This window comes from Lissotriton vulgaris, chromosome 9 (assembly GCF_964263255.1).
Source record: "Lissotriton vulgaris chromosome 9, aLisVul1.2, whole genome shotgun sequence".
NCBI lineage: Eukaryota > Metazoa > Chordata > Amphibia > Caudata > Salamandridae > Lissotriton > Lissotriton vulgaris.
In genome coordinates, this window is record NC_141697.1 from 348,669,118 (window position 1) to 348,691,391 (window position 22,274).

At 43.5% G+C, this 22,274-nt stretch overlaps 1 protein-coding gene across 1 annotated transcript in view; it reads left to right on the plus strand.

Annotated features, from left to right (window-relative positions):
• UNC79 (unc-79 subunit of NALCN channel complex) overlaps positions 1–22,274 on the plus strand; it is a 644,685-nt gene that overhangs the window by 202,560 nt on the left and 419,851 nt on the right. Inside the window, exons 13-15 of the mRNA XM_086937713.1 lie at positions 3,200–3,371; positions 14,308–14,538; positions 21,420–21,610. Coding sequence (XP_086793839.1) covers positions 3,200–3,371; positions 14,308–14,538; positions 21,420–21,610 — 594 coding nt within the window. The remainder of the gene's footprint in view (positions 1–3,199; positions 3,372–14,307; positions 14,539–21,419; positions 21,611–22,274) is intronic.

Genomic DNA, 22,274 nt, shown 5'->3' on the forward strand with positions numbered 1-22,274 from the left:
ATCTGGAATGCCAGAAACCGGTCCTCGGAAGCTTGTTTCCGGTCCAGGGAAGGCATGGCTCGGCAGTTCGGGCTGGACTGTTCCCATGAGGCACAGGGTCAGACTGATTTGCATATGGCCATGTCTGTACTGGGGTGGTGTGGAGTGCAAAAAACGATGGATTTAGGCCCAGATCTCTGTACTGGGGTGAATGTATGACATTGGTCTGCATTCTGTCCATCAACTGTGGTTTTTGGTCAAGTTTCTTGGAGCCTTTTCTTAGCTTAAGCAACCTTTTCTGATATAACGTTTTCAGCTCTGCCACATTGAATCTTTCAGTGTTGCTGAGATCCACCTCTATTCTTGCAAAAGCAAGACAGGAGTTTAAGTAAAGAAAAACATGGCCAATTAAAAATATAGGAACATTTAAAACTCAAAAAATGATTTTGATGTCACATTATAAAAAGGATTTTTTAGTACTGAATCCCACCTCTGCCACCAATGTAAGAAACTGTGGTATTAGTTGAGGGTAGTGAAAACCCATCCCAAATACTAATCACTGTCTTTGTCAGAGTGAACCACCGAAGTCACTAAATAAACCTGTGGTTAACCTTCTGGTACTACAAAGCATTCAGGCATAACTTAGTGGCAATATGTAAAGTATTCATGCAGTACTCATACTGTAATAAATTAAAAACACAACTCAAGAAATAAATCCCAAATCGATTTAGAAAAGTAGAGTAAATTTGAAAAAGTAAAATGATAGTAAAGAAACTTAAAAAACAAAAAAAAACCATACATAGAACTGGAGATATGAATTTTTAAAGTGAATTATAAATGCTGCCAAAAAGCACAAAACTCCAACTATGGTTATTTAGTTGCGCTAGAAAGGGTCAAGTTAAAATTTAAGGCTGACCACAATGGATTGCCATGGAATACAGGGATCAGGTTCGTCCCAGTGAAAACTTTACCGTCAGACTTAGAAACTTTGATAGAGAAACAGTGCTTGTCGATGAAGGTGGGAAAGCTGTGAGTGGGTGAAGTCCAAAGTCTGTGCCCAGGAAAGCCTTGCTGTTGATGTGAAGCTGCTCAGCATGGGTCTGATGAAGCCTTCTACATTCAGATTTATACATTTTTGGGGAAGTCAGATCTCCTTCAGAGGGGCAAACCAGCAAGCTAAGGCTGACTAGCGATTTGATGGCTGTGGCTTCGTCTGCAATTCTGGTCTCCGTTGGTTCTCCAGTCCGAACGTTTGCAAAATGTTTTAACTCCAGTCAATGGTCCAGGTCCTGGGGTGGCACCACTCGGGGGTTGAGACTCACTCCAACAGAGGCCATCAGCAGAGTCCATGGCTGGTCCAATTTGAAATGGTCATCTGGGCAGTGACCTGGAGAGAGGCTTCTGGAAGCTTGTGTCCAGTAGCTCAAACAATAGGTCAGCCAACTGACCATTAGAGCAACTTATGGGGGGCTGGATTCAAGGCAAGCAGGTGCAGTCTTCCCTCAGGCTCTTCAGCCAGCAGGTGAATCCTCCTTCTGAATGTCCACAGGTTCAGAAGTGTTCTGAGGAGGGTACAGGGAATGCGACATTTATGCTGAGAACCAGCCTGTGGATGGGGGAAACTCCTGACCACACCCTAACCAATAGGGTAGAAATTTCCTGGAGGGGTAAGGAGTGGATCCTACCAACTTTTGCAGCACTTTTTGCATGTTTTACTTTAAACTATCCCACAGTGCCCCTCCCTACCATATTTCAACATTGATGAACCTTTTTTCCTCTGGTCAGAAGGGTGGCTGTTATAATGGGCAAATCTTCCCTTGTGGTCATTCCAAACAGGTTCTGTGGCAGCTCCCCCTCCCACTGGGTTTGGAGCTAAGCCGACTAGCAAGACAGAAGGGAGGTAGGCCTAAGTGTTAGCTATATGCTAGTGAAAGGGTAGGCATTCTATGAAACTCTGGAAGTGGTTGGACACAGCCTTCAGGCCATCATGCTCAATGAAGAAAAACACCTCCCAAAAACCAGGCCACTGAGCAATACACATCTCACCAAAGGGGAGCCATCAGCCGTTGGGTGACACTGGACACTGGCAGAAAGGCCCATTTTGGCTCTAGCAGGAAAATGAAAACTTCCCAACAGTGTAATTTCCAAAATAGTAATATAAAACGAGACCTAATCATTAAATTCGATTTTAAATTACTATTAAAATGAATCATTAAATCATTCTTCTTGCTGCTTCCAAACTGAAATGAATCACTATAAGCTGTTATAGTTTAACCCAGTATTTTCCTATGAAAGAGCCATCCCTACTGCAGTGGAAAACAACTTTGAAGGTTTTTTGAATTCAAGGACATGTACAGCATTAAATATACATGTCCTACCTTTTATTTACTAAGCACTTTGCCCTATGGGCATTTAGGGCCTACCTTATGGGTGACTTATAAGTATTAAAAGGGAAGGTTAGGCCAGACAAAAGGTTGGGTTTGCCAGATCAAAATGGCAGCTTAAAACTGCATATCTAGGCTGCATTGGCAGACATGGAGACCTGTTTTACAGTGCTACTTTCGTGGGAGGCGCAATGTGCTCTGCAGCACACTAGTAGCATTTAATTTACCGCCATTGGGTACATGTAGTCCCAAATGATAGAGATTTGTAAGTAAATTAAATATGCCAATTAGCTATATGCCAAAAATAAACATGTTTAAAAGAGAGCACTTTACCACTGGTTAGTAGAAGTAAAGTGAGCAGAGTCCTATGGCCAACAAAAACTGGTTCATCAAAAGAAGGCAGAAATATGGGGGAATGCCACGCAAAAGAAAGTCATTTCCAACAGTAAGAAAGCCAGCCCTTGGTAGGGGGGGTGGATACTGTTTAATGTTCTTACATGTAACCTGCAACTCAATGAATAAAGTACCATCCTTACTAGGAGATGACAAGTTCTTCATCATTAAAGTATTTGAGTGGGTTGAGCTCATGCTGCTGAGATCTTCATGCAACCTAGCAAGCCAAAAGTTTGAATTCTGGTGGGGGTAACTCATTGTTTCATCTTTCTGAAAAGGGAGTGTCATCTTATCGACATTTTTAATAGCTGTTATGTGCAGTGCATTATATCTGCAAGTCTGTGCCAATAAGTGGACAATTTTGTTTTTATTATTTAAGTGAATTAATCAGCTTCTTGTCTCTTCTCTTCTAATTTGGTCTCGCGTCCATCCTGCCATGGCAGTTTGCTGAAGGAAGCAGAGTTTCACGCCGAGCAGAGGGAGTACGAGCTGAACCGCAGAAGACAGATGGGCCTGTCCGCCTCCCGCCACTCGCTGGACAACACAGACTTCGACAACAAGGATGACGACAAGCACGACCAGCGCCTTCTCAGCCAGTTTGGGATCTGGTTCTTGGTGAGACATTGTTTGTGCCGTGCTGCTTTCCTTACCAAAATAATCTGTTTCCGTAGCTGAGACGGCGAAAGTGGAAAATGTGGAGATTTTCTGGCTGCCTTGAGCCTCAAAGGCTGACAAGAATTGGAAGAGCCAGTCCCATGTCAGGAAAGGAGACTGACTGACTCTGCTCAGCTTGTGTTTCAGAAGTGCTGCCCTAATGGGGAATCTTTCCAGTTCCATGTTAGCCATTGTGCATCTTCTTATGCAAAGAAAACTTCCCCACACACTCATGCATGTGAATTCATCACAATTCCAGGGGTAGTGGGAGTAAGATATGGCATCATTTGATTCCCTGATGACATCACAGTTGTAAAACCTTCTCCCACTTCGAATCCCACAGCAGCCTCCTATTTGCTGCTGAGGGGTTAGGGGAAGCACAATGAAAAGAAACTACAGTAACTAAAGAAGGTTAAGTCCAAGAGAAATAAGTGCAGTGCCAATGTTACCAACAGGCTAGTCAGGAGTAGCAGCTTCTACCCCTAGCAATCCTCAAATTGATGCCCATGCAAACAGTACCTTGCCACCTTGTCCAAACCCACTTGTTAAGTGTTCCCAGTGGGTTTGTTGATGGATGAGGAGGCAGCATGGCTTAGCCTATCTCACAGAAGTCATGATTGGAAACAGTGTCCGTAATGACCTCGAGGGAGGTAAACACCGTATTTGAGTTGTGTGGTTTCCTTATCAAGTGGATGCTTTGCCTCTCATTTGGGTATAAGGTGACCACCTTACACCCAGCCATTATGGACACAGACCCCAGCCCTGAACTTTTCACCTACAAAGCATTGATTTCAAGTGTGGATGACCAAATGTGATCCACCAAGTCTACAACACTACAAATTAGTGCTTTAATCTATCACACAGATTTCCAGGATTGGAAAAAGGTGTATTTAATGACCTGGGGGCAGGTCATCACCCTTTCTAAGTTACCAAAGGGCGAAGAAGAGGTTTCCCTGGGACAGTCACAAGCAGGAGCGGTCACTCGTATTGTGAAGTGGTGGGGTGGGGGGTGGGGAACATACACAAAACAAACCCACAGAATCTGCCTTACTCCGGATCCTCGCGTACCGTCCAGGAACTGCTGTGCACTGCACAGGCTCCCAGCTCCCAATCCCAGCACTGCTCCCATGCTGGGATTGGTCTGAGCGCCTCGATTCGGCTCTCAAATATGAACTGGGAGTCCGTGTTGGTTTCTCCACCCAGATGTGCAACACAGCTCGGGTGGAGAAAGGCTAAGAGCGCATGACGGTTTAGCCTGCCCCAGAGGCCCAGCCAAACCATCATGCACACTTGGCAATGCCCACCACTCCCCCCCCCCCCCTCCTCCCTGGTGCTGCAGCTTTAGTGTCAATATGGGAGGCCATGCCCATCCATCAGCTCACAGCCTGCAGGGCTAAAAATAAAATGATAACATCATGTTTTTTTAATCATTTTATTTTGGTCCTTTGCCTCTGCTGGCTTTTAGCAGGATGGCAACTACCATAATGGAGGAGCCGTCCCCTGATCACAAGATTAGGCACCTACTAGACATCCCCTTACATAAATATTTTCATTTCACCTTTAAAGTCTGCATTTCCTAAAAGAAATGTTGAGTGTCATTATTTTGTTTTAAGCGGATTGAGTCCCCCTGCTGTGGAATAGTTTCTTCTGCATGTTGTCCATATTTTCGTGGGACCATATTGCAGGAAGTATGCTTTTTCGCCAAGGTACTCAGATTACAAGAGGATGAAACCTAACATCACCTGTTCACCACTGCTTTTGTACTGGCAAAACTCAGTAGTTAGAGCACTTTATAAGCAATGAGGAGTCCAGGGTAACTTTTCACCAGCCTCCAGGGCTGTACTGGGAACCCAAAGCAACCCTGGCAATGTTGACGGGCCAACCCCCTGCTGTTTTTGTTACCGGGGGCCGATATAGCAGCACCACTGCAAAACTGGCCCGGTACCTAAAACAGCCCCCACAGTGGCAAAATTGGCCTCCACCCTTCCAGCCTTCCGGGGAAACGCCCGTTGCTCGCCCTGCCAGCCTCTCCAGAGTGCCATATGCCTGCAAGTAAACTGGGTGAAAATCAATTTGTAGCTACTGTAAATTATTAAAGTGTAAATTATGATATTCTGTGAACTTGAAATGTAAGTACAAATGTAAAAAAGAAAGAACCACAAACTTGATTAAAATAGCAATCATAAATGTCTGTGTGTTGGCTAGTTAAATAGCACTGTAAATAATAGTTGTTATTATTACCTAACTCAGTGTTTTATCAACCTCAGAAGGATTTAAAGCTGTGTTGGACCGCAGTAACATTTTATATTGAGATCTTCTAGTTGCCTAAATATTTCCTCAAGGGCCAGATGTATGTAGCTTTGGGTTTACAATTACCTAATAGCTGTTTGGGATTGCTACTATATCGAATCACAAACATTTGCTATGTACAAATGTATGTTTAACACATTGAGAGATTCCCAGTGGGTCGCAAACAGACTTACCTCCTTAATATTCATACGGTAGGTCTTGGTTTGCGACCCATTGGGAATCGCAAAAATCACAGGGATGATGGCCTGCTGGGGTCAGTAGTGGACTACCATGTCTGTAATTACTTTTAAATAAAGGAATGTTTTTTTCATGAAATGCAGTCCGTTTTCCTCAAAGGAAATAAGGATTTGTTTCAAAAAGAAAAATAAAAGAGTAGGCAGTGGTCCGTGGGACCATTACCTGTTCTTAAAAAATGTTTTTACATACATTCACAAAGGGAAATGGGTTACCACCTAATTTAAGTTGGCAGTAAAATGAGAATGTTTTGCAACCGCATTTCAGTCGCATAACATTCACAAATGCCACTGCGAGTCGCTACAAGAAAGGGACGCTCTAAACACGCACCTTCCTAATACCGAATCGCAAACTCAATTTGCGATTCGGTATTATGTTACTAACAGCCTGATTCATCAAGGTACCGTTTTGCGAGTCTCTAATAGAGAATCATAAGGAATCGCTATTAGAGACTTGCAAAACGGTATTCATGTAGGAATCGCAAAATAAAATGCGATTCCTACAAATTCCTTATTTGCGATTAGCAAATTGCTAATCGCAAATAAGGAAAAACTACCCATTCATTCCTATGGGCCAAAAGGCCCATAGGAACGAATGGGGAGTATTCCTTATTTGCGATTAGCAATTTGCTAATCGCAAATAAGATAGCGATTTGAAGGGTGCCAGGGGTGTCCAAAGGACACCCTGTAGCACCCCTTAAATGCACATTTGAACAGGTGTTGCGCACACACATGTCCAAAGGACATGTGTGTGTGTAACATGCAAAAGAAAAAAATGAACTAAAGTGCTTTTTACTCTTTTTTCGCAATTTACCACCAAGTCAGACTTGGTGGTAAATTGCGACCAAATATTGCGATTTCGCATTTTCTAATTGGTTGATGAATTGGATTTAAGGAATCTCTATTAGAGATTCCTTAAATCCAATTCCTCGCAAATATGCGATTTCTTAAATAGAGACTTTTGCTTTTGGGATGATGAATCCCAAAAGCAAAAATTGCACTTGCAAAGGGCCAGATTCTCAGAATCTGGCCCTTTGCGAGTGCAATTATGCTTGATGAATCAGGCTGTAAATCACAAATTCGGCATTTAGACATAAAAAATGTTTTTATGTGGTTGCAAACGGCCTGATTCCATGAATCTGTCCGTTAGTGACCTCCAAAAAACTAAGTTCATCTAGTCTTGGAATCCTTACCCCTGTGATGCTGTAATGTATTAATTTGTTGGTCCATTTTAATCATTCATTGTTCTGATAGTGACAACATGAGCACAATAACTTATTTGTAAGTTAACACCTTATATTGGAACTGTGTACTATTTAGACTAGAGTTGGGTGTATACATGATCTTTATTAGCATACTTGTTCTTGTGTCCACCCTGAAAAACAGGATCCAGCATGTTTTAAGGTATTTTGTGATGTCTCTTACTCAGATCTACACAATTTATTCACTTTTATGAGGAACCTTGCTAGCCTTTTCAGAGGACTTAAGCAAGTATATTGCTTTCATATCTGTGCTCGGGCCTTTCCTGATTTCTGAACTAAGGCGGAGTGATATTTCAAACAGATTCCACTGTGGTTCAGTTCCACTGATTCCTGACATCCACAACCATTCAGGACAGTTAACCATACAAAATAAAACAGACAAATGGTGTTTACTATTCGAGAAAAGGTCTGTGATTACAGAAAAGGCTCAGTGCATTTTCACTTTTCATTAGTTAATTATTTACAGATGAAAATCCGGGCAGGGTAACCTCATACAGAAAGAGGGGGAAAGTGGCCCTGTGATAGTTTCGCCAGGCAGTGAGTCCCTGCTGCATCACTCCAATAGCTGTACCTATGTGGTTTTCCACTCTGCCTGCACTAGAAACAGGGTTGCCAGACTCTGATGCAAATTCAAGTTCGCCTTTTGTGCACTATAACATGTTACAAGCACTGTCTCTTTAGGAAAGACTGTCCAAAGTGACCCCATATGTAAATGCCCAATTTATGGATACTGACGAATACTAGAACATAAGAGCCCTGAGTCACTAGGAGACAATGTAATCTGCCCCAGATCACACATTTAAACATGTGCATAACGAGATTTGAAAGAATGTTTCTCGTTACCTAGCAAGAAATATAAGACCAGATACATAAAACATTTTGGAAGTAGGAAAACGGCCCGATTCGCTGAATTGGGCCGAGTGCGACTGTAAAAAAGCTTTTTTAAATAAACACCAAATTGAGATTCGGTATTTGGAAGGGGCGTGTTTAGGGCATCCTTTCCAAATACCCAATCGCAGTGGTATGTATTAATGTTTTGCGATCAAATTTCAGACGCAAAACAGTAATACTTTACTACTAATTCAAAACTGGCAGTAACCCATTTGCAAATGGGGAATGGGTACCCATGGGACCCTTTTCCCTTTGAGAATGTTAAAAAAAATATTTTTTCATAGCAGGCAGTGGTCCCATGGACCACTGTCTACTCTTGTAGAATAAAACTTAAACTTTTTCTTTTATTTTTGGAAACACAACCCGTTTTCCATTAAGATAAACAGGTGCATTGAAAAAAATAGCTTTCTTAAAAAGCAATCGCAGACATGGTAGGCAGGATCCTTGCTCCAGAGGAAGGCAAGCCTTCACCTCCCAGTACATCAGTGTAATAAAAATATGAGCTTCTAAAAGTTGGTGTCGGGCTGGATTCACGTGGCCAAATTAAAATGCAATCACCCACAGAATGCCCTGCAAATACGGTGGGTATGGATACAAAATAAAATATTTGTTCCTTAATGCATGGCATCATGGAGCAAAGATTGTCAAATGAAGAAGTAGGTGTCAAATGAAGATATAAAGACCTTTTTAAACCGTTTATTAACTAAATATAAACTGTTTCGTTTGAGGGCCTATTATTTAACTGAGATGCTTTAATTATTGTAAAACATAACAAGAAGGTTAGTGTGAACTTCGACACCACCAAGTAGACACAACGGGTCAGACTCAGTACACCGCCAGTCAAGAGGAAGCCACCCCGCTCTCTGTAGTCGATTCTGTCAAAAAAAAAATTTGCCCAATCGGACAGGGTAGAATGTAAAAATTGGCTCTGAGTACGTGGCTAATTCGACGTCAGATTAGCTGTGATGTGGACGAAGGGAACGTCAATGTTGATTAGATGAACGACTTGAGGTGAATCAGTGCGTGTCCAATGGTGTTTGTGTGCTCGAGAGATGATTGGCTTTCATGCCTGAGGAAAGTGCCTGCTGATTCGACAGTATGATTGTGATGTCACAGAGGAATGTCTGCTAGGTAACCTTGTGACGAAATTCCAGGCAACCCTAAGCGAGAAGACCGTGTGTGCCAGGCGGCCTAGTCTGAAGGCTCAGACAGAAGTCGCAGATGTTTTTTCTTTCATTGGAGTCTGTGACAGGCACAGCGTTGGCAGACACCTCTGAGAGGGAACACGACCCCTGAAGAGCAGAAGCCTTTTGAAGCTCACAGGCTTCAGCATTCTCTAGCCTTGTGCCCAGAGGGTCTCCCATCCAGCATCATGACGCATGGAAGGTGTTTCCTCCCTGTGAACCAGGAGTTGGGTTCCTACCAAGTTGCAAAAAGTGAGTGATTTTCGTGTTTCTGATGAGAATTCCAGGTAGCATGAGGAAACAGGAATTTTTGGTCAGTGGTCCCGATTTCCTAGGCCACAAAAAAAGGCATTTCTGGATTATTTATGTTTTCTAATTGTGCTTTAAAATCATTTTCCAAATCTCAATAAGCAAGTCTGTTCCTCTCCAAGGCGTCCTGAGCCCCAAGATTTGTTTTCATATTGGGTGTAAAAGGTTTTCATTACACCCCAGTTTTCCAAATAAAGTGTTAAAAATCAACAAAAAAAATGTAAGCACAAATGGTGAGGAATTCATGACATATTTCTACAATCCAATGTCAGGCACAATACCCAGTGTCCTTCTTTCTTCACAACAAGCAACATCCTAGTAGTTCCAGTTGTCAAGTTCACCTCTCACTTCCAAGAAGCGAGTCAATTGGCATTTGCTGCCTGCACAAAAACAATGACATGAAATACAATCAGGGAGTGGGTGGAGAGGGCGCGGGAGTAGGTGTGGCTGAGGGATGTGGCTGATTATTCAGGCTCTAACAAGATCACTAAAACAAATTACTTAAGGAGCTTCTGACTTCCACATTTTATTTCCAGTTGCAGGACAAAAAGGAAAATAAACAGGTGGACACACCACTGAAAATCACAGTAAACGAGGACACATTGGGCATACTGAAAGTTAAATACGAGACGTTTATGAGGCTTTAACTCGAAATAAAGCAAAGCTCAAAACCCCTGGAGCTGCTGGAGCCCCCCGGGCAGTGCTCAAGGAAGACAGCCCCGACTGCGGACGTGATTCCTCATCAGTGTTCCTGCTCGTGGGACTTTGCTTAGGGATTGCAGCTGTGGGGAGCACGTGATAAAATCCTTCATCAGTTTCCTCCCAGTAGTTACGCTGTGGAAGAGGACGCAGCAGCTGCCCCAGTTAATATTTTCCCATGAGCTGCAGCAGGGCCGAGGGTCCACCGGGGTTCGTGGAAACTAAATTCAGTCCTGAGAATCAAAGGCTCCGTATTTTTGTTGTGCTAAGAGAAGGCAACAAAATGTCCTGGAAGCTTTATTTTAACTCCAGTGTTGCCTCTTTTGTCAAATCCGGTATATTCTTTCTTACAGTTCTGGGCTGAGAGGGTGAGGTAGCCCTGATAGGTAGATGTAGCATCCTTATGAACGAAATCTATTGCTATGGACAGCAGATTTACTATTGTGTGTATGCTTCACCAATCAATCATTTGCTGTTCTAGTGGTGTAATATGTACCCAAAATGAACCTACTATTAATGTATTATATATATTGAACTTTTTTTAAAGGCTTTATTATTTCGTGGCGGTAGTACATGTCAAAACAGATTGCAGCGCATCATCAGACACATATTGAAATTTGTACTCACAGACAGAATACAAGCATTGTAATCTTGCCTAGCCATTCAAAGGTGGCTATCTAGATTGAAATAGAAAGAATTTCAGACAGAACAGGTGTCTCTTCAAGGCTGGAAGGCCTGGAAAAGTGTCAGTCCCGCCAGGAGTGTCTGACATAAGACTGTTCCTGCCTCGCCTCTTTCACCTTTCCAGACTTAATCCCCTTCAGGAATTCTCCCCGTATCCCTCCAGTGGTACCCGGCTGACATTAGTGGCATCTTTCAGTTGCAGTAAAGAGCGCAAGGTTCTTACCTGGTTAAATTGTGTTCCATTCATGTGAATCAGAGACATTTTCAAGAGGCTTAGAAGCACGGTATTTTGGTATTTTATACACCTTTTGAACATGGCAGCGTTCTCCATTACTTGTCCTCTTGGTGCTGTTGGTGGTATCAGTTCAGGAGTTAGGAGTGGCCAATCAGAGGGCTCAGTTTTCATGATGTAGCCGTCGGTTGGTTGGTTGGTTGGTCTGTGCTGTTGTCTTTGGTCAATACTGTGTCTTGTGGGTGTTTGCAGTGGCTGTTAGCGGGAAGGAATGGGCGATAACTGCTGTCCAACTTTTTCTAAATATGGCTTGTTAATGGTTATATGTAGTTTTTGTACGTTTCCTGTCAACTATATATGTCTTATAGCTTATATGCATGTGGTCCATAGGTGCTCTGAAGTACTACTAAATGCAAATGTGTTCTACTGGATTCGATCAGCAGAATATAGGTTCTTGGTCATGTTTTTAACTGCTATCTTGAAAATTATAGGTGATTATAGTTGCACATTAGAACACCATAATTGTGCCTCTTGTTGCCAGTTGGTATTTCAATAATCAACGAAACTTCTCAATGTCTTAAAAACATATTCTGCAAATAGGTACAATATTGTGAATCTAATAGAACAATCATGCATATGAAAAAAAACATATGGGGCCAGATGTAGGAGCCCTAATACCGGTCGGTAACGGCCGAATTCGGCCGTTACCGACCGGTATTAGGGTTTCCGGATGTAGGGGGCCTATATTTTACCGATTCTGTAAAGTTACCGAATCGGTAAATTTACAGAATCGGTAAAATACCGAATCGGTATATTTACCGATTCGGAAAAACCATATGTAGGTGGCATTCCTAAGAGTGCCACAGGCCCTTAAAAATCGGTATTTTACCACCCAATCCTATTGGGTGGTAAAATACCGAATTCAGGTGTGCATGCACATCTGTGCATGCACACCTGTGCAATGTGACACACAGACATGCCCTTAGGGCATGTCTGTATGCCACATTGCACACAAGTCCAGAATTGGGGTGCTAGAGGGTGTCAAAGTGACACCCCCTGCACCCTTGCAGGATTCAGTATTTACCGATTCTGTAAATACCGAATCTGTATTTCACATTGATTCCTATGGGCTTCAAGGCCCATTGGAATCAATAGGAAATACAGATTCGGTATTTACAGAATCTGTAAATACCGACTCTTACAGATTCGGTAATTTTTTACCTACATCTGCCTGCTTCCAATTTACCGACTTTTAAATACCGAATCGGTATGACTCGGTATTTAAAAGTCGGTAAATCGGATTTACCTACATCTGGCCCTTTTACGAGGCACATTTATCAAACAAAAGCAACCAAAGTGATTCATCATAAATATTTATGTACAAACCTCCAGAAAACCCTAAAATGGACTATGCAGGTAGAACAAGTGTAATCCCTAGTTCTCACTCTATAGTTGGCTTTAGGAAATGTGAGAGATTATGGTGGTCCAACATTGGTTCCTCTTATAATGGTATAACAAGCATTAGAAATGCAATAGGTCTCACATTTTTTTTAGTTAGAGCTATTGGCATAGCTCAACAGCTACTGGACAGAAATTGCCACTGTGCAGGCGTTAAACAGAGCATTGCTCCGTGAAATGGCCTGAAAACCGAAATCAATGTTAATAGTCTACAAAATAAAAAGGCAGATCAGGATGACCAGGAGGAACCGTGGACGTATTGGGATGGCCAATGCAAGCAAACAATGAGTGAAATCACCTGGGCGTGAGCCAAGCACGCAAAGGCAGTAGAATCAGACCCAATGCACCAATAAAAACCCTGTATTTCTAAATGGCACAACAACGAACAAATGGCAATTCATGGGCATACCGAATTCTGATAGCCGCTTCCCCGCGGCAGACATTTACCAGCAGTGCAGAAAAAAAATCACGCAAGTGCAGTTCGGTTAGCGTGTGCGTCGGACGGCCCCCGGCCATCCGACGTACACGCCCACCGCGCGTCGGGTTGCCGGGGGCTGTCCGACGCATCGAAGCGAATAGAGGAGTTAACAACAGGTCTTGCAGACAGCGCATGTGCGCTGTCTAGGCTCGACCTAAAAAATGATGATACATCCCCAGTTCCTGCAATGAGCCAAGATCCTTTGCCTCAATAGAAATAATCCTTGAGCCCATGTAAAGTGATGTTGCCTGAAATATTTGTTGACCCTGCTGAAGTCTTCTACGGTGCTAGCAATACGGCTGGAATTCAAATTAATATCTTGGCAATATCCAGCCGAGCTTCAAACATTGAGATATTTGAACACACTTCTTGCTAGTAATCAAATAAAAGTTGCCAGCTATTGCTTCCAAGAAGCGCTGAACAGTAAATTAAAAAGGGCTCAAGACCTTAGAAAGCAGATACATGGATTTAGGGTGTACATCTTGAACACCTCTGAAGAGATAATTGCTCTTCTTTAACTGTCAACAGTAGAATTGCTGGTTGTGCAATTTTAGCTCTCCAAATGTAGTGATCTGGTTTACATTGAATTCAAGAAATCAACAAATCTGGTTAGGTGGTCGAGGGAGGCGGAAGGTGTTTTTACCGACAATTCCAGGAGCAGCCCATGCAGGTAAGAGTGGTGGGACGGGGTGGGGGGGGGGAGTCAACAGAAGACGACGAGGTAAAGTTTATTTTAAAAAACGAAAACCACTTACTGTGCCCTCGCCACACAGCTACCCAACTCAGAGCAGTACTGAAAAAACAGCAATGATAGAGCACCAAAATAATGGGATCTGTTGTTGAGTCTAATACACAAATTTTGCTTGATTGTATTTTCTTATGAGGTTTACAGCGACGCTTTTTAAAACCAGTTATAATTACTTATGGAATCAAATCGTGGGGAGCAGGCAGTGGTTTTCTTTTATCGTTATGACTGTATGTTTCGTATGTTTTACTGACTGATCATCTGAATAAACTATCTGAATCAGAATTGGGCACAGAAGAACCCATTTGCAACTGCTCAAGCTGAGTTTCCACTTGGGGTATTGCAGACAGATTCACAGCATCTCAAGAGAAGAAATATAGAGATCTTGTCCTCTCTTTTCTCCGTTGTTCAGGTGAGCCTTTGCACGCCTAGTGAGAACACACCCACAGAGAGCCTGGCTCGGCTGGTCAGCATGGTGTTCCAGTGGTTCCACTCCACAGCTTACATGATGGACGACGAAGTGGGCAGCCTAGTGGAGAAGCTGAAGCCCCAGTTTGTCACCAAGTGGCTGAAGACTGTGTGCGACATTCGCTTTGATGTCATGGTTATGTGCCTGCTTCCCAAGCCAATGGAATTTGCAAGGGTAAGCAAGACCACCTGAAGCTTTTGTTTCTAAGTCTAATGGACACACACACATCGTGTACACCAGGCTCATGAGTATCTTAAGGAATCAAAGCTAGCCTACTTGGTTTTCAATACAATACACACCTATATGTAAACTAATAATACATAGGGTATCCCAAGGAGTGTTGGGGAATAGGTGGGAATGTTCAGGTCCACTACAGAGTTTACATTCTCAGTGATATTCGGTGCATCAGACAACCCCCTGTACTCTGGGATCAATGGATGTTCCCCAGATGCAGTTGTGTGCTTGTGAAAATTCCACATTGCATTTGATATTTTTAAAATGTTTGTATTTGCCATAAAATTCAGCTTGTTGTATCTCAACTCTTTACATCTTTACTCTCAAAATATGTTACCCACATTGTAGTGATGAGCTCAAAACTGAGTAAAATGCGTCTTTGTTGTAGTAGGGAAATGTATGAGCAAGGTCTTTTTGAAAGAAAAAGTCACGAACAGCCATGTAACACTGCCTTGAGATCTAAACAATAGGCTGGGCTTGGTCTCACTGAAGATAAGAAGTCAGTGTTTCACTCTACTTTTCATACTCACTGCTTCTGCTTGTGTGCTCTTCTGTAGAGAGTACTATTAGAAAAAACGGCCAGCTTAAAATGTAGTTGTGGCACCCTGCCATATGCCAGAGCAGATTGCGAAAGATTAGAATGAAATATTTGAATTTAATTTGTACTTGGGCTACTACTTTCTGCAGTAGCTGAAGCTCCCACACAGGTTTAAGCAGAACTTTGCATATTCGAAGGGTTCAGTACAAACTAAACCATGGACCCATCAATTGGGCTCTACTCTTTCTTTCCTTTGCTTACTAGTAGAACAGGATCTCTCCCTTTGCCTGCCCTGTTACCAGAATGGAATAGCCCACTGCTCCATATTATATATCTAGGGCCTTGTAAATATCCATAACAGGGGCGATGGGCTTAGTTGAAGAAGATCGCTGTTCTTTAGCGAGTGACCCTGTGACCCTTTTGTGATTGAGCAACATTTTCAGCAGAAGGGGGGTCCACTGAATATGTTATGTTATGTTATGTTACAGCTGCTTATATAGCGCAACGGCTGCCCCAGCGAAGGGGCGTCCCGGCGCTGGACCAGACAGGAGAGAGCGCAACATACCACAAGCTTTAGGGTCAGCTTAGCAGAACAAGTGGGTCTTAATTGCCTTTCTAAAGGATAAAAGGTCATTTATGCTTCGAATCCACAGTGGTAGTGCGTTCCATAGTTTAGCAGCCATATATTGGAAGGAACGTCCGCCCGTGCGGGCGAGTCTGACATGAGGAATCGTGACCAAGTTTTGTCCTTCTGATCTGAGGGATCTATTGGGAGTGTAATGCGTTATAAGATGACATAACATGGGGGGTGAAGATTTTTTTAGGATCTTAAAGGCCAAGCACAGGGCCTTGAAATTCATTCTTTTTTCCACCGGTAGCCAGTGCAATTTTACCAGAGTGTTGGTTACGGACTCAAACCGGGGAAGCCCTGTTAGGGCCCGTGCTGCCGCGTTTTGGACACGCTGCAGACGTTTTTTTTCCGCTTGATTAGCTCCCAGGAGTAAGGAATTGGCATAATCTATGCAAGAAAGGATTGTGGCTTGGTAGTATAGTATAGTATCCGTGATCCGGATGCCTAGATAATCAAAAACGGTGACCCTTTCCAGAGGGGTTTTATTTAGTACAGAGGGACAACCTAGTTTTTTGGGGGGATTTAAAACCAAATACTTCGTTTTGTCTGTGTTTAATACTAGGCCCCGTTGGTCACAAAAGGTCTGAAAATTAACTAAGAGGCCCTGGAGACCCGCCGGAGTTTTTGAAATTAATAGCGTGTCATCGGCAAAAAGAAGAGTGGGAATTTTCTCCCCTGCCAAGGATGGTGCATCTGAAGGATGTTTAAGTAAGTGCTCCACAACCCCATTCACATAAAGTGAAAAAAGGGTGGGAGCAAGAACGCATCCCTGGCGTACCCCTTTCCCCACGGTATCCTACTAGTTTTCTGCCCATCAGTGCCCCATCGCACCTGCGCGAAATTACCATCATGAAATCGCACTAAGATCGACAGAATATTGGGGGGAATCCCCATATCCGCCAACACGCCCCATAACTGGTCTCTGGGCACAAGGTCAAAGGCAGTCTTCAGGTCAATGAATGCCAAATAAAGGCTGCCTCTGCCTATAACCACCACCTTCCAATATAGTAATAAGAGCCTGAAGGCCTGCTCTATCGTGCCAGTGCCAGCCCTAAAGCCAGCCTGATAGTCCGAGAGGATCTCTTTATCATTTACCCATTGGAGGATTCTCTCCAGCACCACCTTACCCACGACCTTCTGGGTTGAGTCCAGTAAACGTATTGGTCGATAGTTGGCAGGGTCTTCCCTCCGGCCTTTTTTAAAAATAGGGACGACCTCTGCCCCCTTCCAAGAGTCGGGGATGGCGGCACCTTTGTCAATCGCAGTGAGTAAGATGTGGATAAACTTCCCCCATTTCTGCAAGTTGGAACGGAGCAGATCCCCCGGGATTCCGTCGGGACCTGCTGCCTTCTGGGGCACAATGCAACTGATAGCATATTCTACCTCCTTGATTGTAAATGGGAACAACGTTTCATCTCCCGTGGGTACTGGAGATCTACAGGGCTCAGGGGAGGCAGGAGCCCTTTGTTGGCATGAGTATAGGTTAGAGAAATGCTCGAACCAAACCTGCCCAGTTATGTTGCAGGTTATAAGTTCACTGTCAGGCCTGTTCCTTGCCCTTATGGTGCTCCAAAAGCGGGCTGCATCCCGCCCAGCGCTTGCCTCTCTTAAGGTTTGCCAATAGGCATCCTCCCACTCCTTTTTAGCACTTTCAATCACTCGTTTATATTCTGCTCTGGCTTGCAGAACAAGGGGCTGTGACTTTGCTTTAACAGCTTTAATGAGGCACGCTTTCTTCTCTCTACATTTAGGTGTATACCACCCCTGCTTTGCTTTTGGCTTCTGGTGACCGGCTGGCCTACCTCCATGCATTTGTGCCATAAACAAATTACCTATCGAGTTTATAGTCTCCTGGAACAATGGCGTAGTTCTGGATATGCCAGAATGTTCTAAAGAAAATGTTGCCATCTCGCTTAATGAGGCTTCCAGGAGTTGATCTATGGCCTGGAGTTTTGATTCGTCTAAGGCCACTTTCCGCCATTTAAGGTGCCTACCACAGTTAGACAGGGTAACACTCAATGTTGTCCTATTAACAGACGATAAAGTTGGGGTGCTTAGCCATAAGTGCTTTAGGGTCAGCGAGAGGAATTTATGATCACTATCTGTGGTAGGTGCTACGACCATGTCCATGACATGCTGCCAGAGATTTAGATCGAGGGGGATATAATCAATCCTAGAGGTGTGATTTACCCTGTTGTATGTAGGGGTCATAGGTGGTTCTTCCATTTACGGCTTGCAGGCCATATTCCAAGGTCATGGCATTTAATTGGATCACCCTCTTTGACCATCTCTTTATTGGCTCAACAGCCAGAATTGGTATACCCCTCCTCAGATCATCCTCGGAAACACCCAAAATGTCCTCTGCCGCTAGGGGTTCAAACGTGCAGTTAAAATCCCCTGCAATCATAACTTGTACACCCTTGCCACAATCATCTAAGACTCTCTCAAGCAGGGCTACAGTGGGGGAAAGGGAGCTACCTCTAGTGCCTCTAGCATACACATTTAGAATCTCAAGGGGCCACCCGCTACCTGGGCCTTTCAATGAGATTCTGAGGATATCCATCGAGTCACCATGCTTCTGGGTAATGCTACACCCCAGGGAAATGTCCACCCATATAAGGAGTCCCCCCGAGCGCCGGCCCCTCCCCGAGGGTGACAGCAAAGCGGGCAAGAAATATGTAGAATAACCAGCTTTATAAACAGGTTCAAGGCTCCAAGTTTCCTGGAAGATACAAATGGAATGCTGTTCTACATGCGAGTGCCATTCAGGAAGATCTAAATTCCTAGCAATGCCCGCTATATTCCAGCTCATAACCCCCAGGATAGGCCCATTGACCACAGCTGTGCCCCGGGGTTGAATAGGATAGTTTATGCAATGTGATGGATAGAGTTCCTCCCCCGTGTCTGTTGTTAAAGATGTTATCATTGGGACATGTGTGGAAGAGAGCATACAAGTCTGGGCTGGTGAAGTCGCCGGGAAAGTGGTAGCCCCAGGTGAGGTAATTGCCATATTATTGCAGGAAAGGGATCCTCTTTCAAACTGGCAGATCGTGCCACATTCTTCCAGATTACTCGAATGCTTAATGATCTTCTCCATCTGTGGTGATGGCGCAGCCAACCTCCCTCCATAATCTCCCTCTGCTGGTTCTACAATTTGGGTTTGGGTTGGGATATAGGAAGGGGAAGTTGGAGGCCTACTTCCACTAAGCTGTCTACAATCCTCAGAAACCAAAAATGAAGTTGGGGGTTAGTTCCGCCTTGTATGGCGCAGAACTTTGGGGTACTTCCAACACCGATCTTCTAACTAGGTTTGAGTACATGTTCTTAAAAGGTATTATGTCCCTCCCACAGAGCACACCTACGCTACCCCTCCTGCTGGACCTTGGATGTCAACAAATTAGCGATGTGGCAAGACTACGACCATTACTTCTATGGGCTAGGCTGTGTCGTGTCCCTGAACTTGCCAAATACGCTAAAGGCCTAGCGGAGGTGATGTCATTGGCGGGGTGGCACAGGATAAGATGGCTAACCGATGTTAAGATGGTAATTGGGACTCAGTGAAGCCTGGGAAAGTCGGTCCTCCCCCCCCCGAAAGCTGTCCTAAAAACTTTGTATTGGAACTGGGTCAGTAGCAGAATCACTACGGACCCATCTCTTGGCAGGCTCACAGAGGAATTTCTAATCCACAAGGACGCCCCTTACCGGGAGCTCTATCTGGATATGGTCTGGAAACCTTACGACAGGGCCCTGTATTTCAGATTTAGAGCGGGGTCTCTTCCTATACGTGCCCTAACAGCCCATTGGAAGCCACCGTACCAGTCAATTGCATTCTGTCCCTCCTGTGGCACCATCACGGAGTCAGTAGAACACTTTTTGTTAGTCTGCCCGGCTTATGTACGCCCAAGGCAACTGTGGCTTAAACCTGTATGTAGGGCCATGGGTACTAGGCACTCCTCCGTGGTACTCCGAATTTTAATATCAGATACTCGACCCATGTATGTCTTCGGCCTTGCAAAATTTTTGTCATGGGCATGGTCCATCAGGACAAAACGGCTATTAATTACTGTTTAATTGATTGACTTTTAATCCTATGACCGATCGATAAATGGTTATTCCTTTTAAAGATTGTTGGGATCCTGTTTTATGCTATGGAATCTGGCTATTTTAAATTTGTATTTGTTACAATGTTTTTAATTTTTTGGGATAAAAACTTTTAATGAATGTAAATCTTTTCTAAATGGATCCATGTTGTATTTTTCATGTGTTGCTTTTATGATGTAACAATCGAAATAAAGCCGGTGAACTGAACTGATATCTAGGGCCTGATGTACTTGAATCCTTGTCTTTTACTTTGCAATGCAATCAATGTACTAATGGGCTACATCACAAAGTTTCCAGGTAAAGGTGGTTGCAGAACGAACTGCCCGATAAATATTAATTAGTCAGGTCGCTATTTGTATTGTAATGTAATTGCATTTATATAGCACTAACTACCCCAGATGAGGTGTCAAAGCGCTTTTTCGGCGAGTAGCACGCTACTGCGGAACCTATAAAGGAATAGTGTTGAATTAGTATAGCGAAATATGAAAGTAATTTGAGTGGTGGATATTAGTTAGTTATTTGGATTGAGAAGGATAGAGGAGAGATAGAAAAGGGAGAAAAAGGTTTGCATCTATATAGCGCTTGTTACCCCTAATGGGGTGTTGAAGCACTTTCTTGCTGAGTAGCTCACTGCTCCGGGACCCATAAGGATTAGTGGTGAATTAGTATAGTGAAATATGAAAGTAATTTGAGTGGTGGATATTAATCAGTTATTTGGATTGAGAAGGATAGCGGAATGATAGAAGAGGGAAAAAGCTTTGCATTTAAATAGTGCTTGTTACCCCCGATAGGGTGTAGATGCGCTTTCTTGGCGAGTAGCACGATACTCCAGAACCCATAAAGGATTAGTGTTGAATTAGTATAGTGAAATATGAAAGTAATTTGAGTGGTGGATATGTTAGTCAGTTATTTGGATTGAGAAGTGGCACATTTTCGACCCAATGTGATTTACTTCAAACACAGGGATGGTGGCCTGCAAAGAACAACGGGACCCCATCCCTGTATTTACATTCCCAAAAGAGAAACTTTGTTTTTAATTGCAGTGGTGTCTCTTAGAAGAACAATTGATGTTTTAAATAAAAGGTCCCATTTGGGAACACTTCGGCACAAGCATGTGGTGGTCCTATGCTTCCTCCCCCAGGGTCTCCTTGTTTGATCTCCAAAGGGGAATCTGTCCACAAGAGACAGCTCCCCCTTTGTAAATCTGTTACAACCACCTGTTTCACACCCCTTCCTAATTGCTCTTTGGAAGAGGGTTGCATGTCTGAAAAGCCCATTGCGTTTACGACATGCAAAATTGGTTTAGTACAAAGAAAAAAGTCCTTTTGCAACTGCAAACCCTATGGATTTGCCTATAATGTAGCCCTGTGATCTTTAAATAATGTTGTACCTCTGGCCCTTAGCTGTTCCACTTCATCCTCATTTAAGTCTGCTCGGGTCATTCCCACACACCATTATTGGTACCAATGCGCTATAAAATAATACACTTCAAGCAACTGACCAGTGACCTTTTGATATTTACTTCTTGCTTCTCTAACACTGAAAACATAGGTCGGAGGCTACTGGGATAAATCTTGCAGCACCGTGATGCAACTCAAGGAAGGTCTGAATCGCATTTTGTGCCTGATTCCATACAACGTCATAAACCAGCCGGTCTGGGAATGCATCATGCCGGAGTGGCTGGAAGCTATCAGGATAGAAGTGCCGGATAACCACCTAAAAGAATTCAGGGAAGTTTTAAGGTAAGTGTGAATGATCTTGAATTGCAGTGGTAAAAGGTGCAGTCACCCTCAATTGGACTTTCATTACTTGCCATGCCAAATATATTATTTGCAGCACATAGAAAGGGGGGAGAGACAGGGGGGAGTAGAGATTGAGGCAGATAAAGAGAGAATCGGTGTGAGAGATTAAGATGACGAGAGAGAGAGGGTCAGAGAATGAGTGGGAAGTGTGGTAGAGGGAAGCAGAGGAAAAAGTGGAGATGTAGGGAGGGGATGGAATGGGTTAGTGGACAATGGGAGGGTTCGGTTTTGGGGTAAGGCAGGGAAAGCTAGAGGAACCCGTAGAGACATTGAATCCAAGTAAGCCAATGGTATCTTTGATAGTGGTTGAAGATGTTCGTTTGATTTATTTATATTGAGGTCCCAGCCCAGGGAACTGACCTCAGTGTCCTGTCTACACGTGGGATATGATAGCACTTATGGCTTTCATAGTCAGTAATTTAACTCAGGTTTGTTGAACCATTCTAAATCATGCATTCATCGAGTAAGTTCAGTGGTGTTTTGAGGTGTAATCAGAAAGTTGATTTAGCCAATAAAGCTTAATTGAGATCTGAAATTCTGACCAAAGTTGCCTTCCTGGTTGTTGATAATGAGGAGTTTGAGTCACCATTTATTTGATTACTCA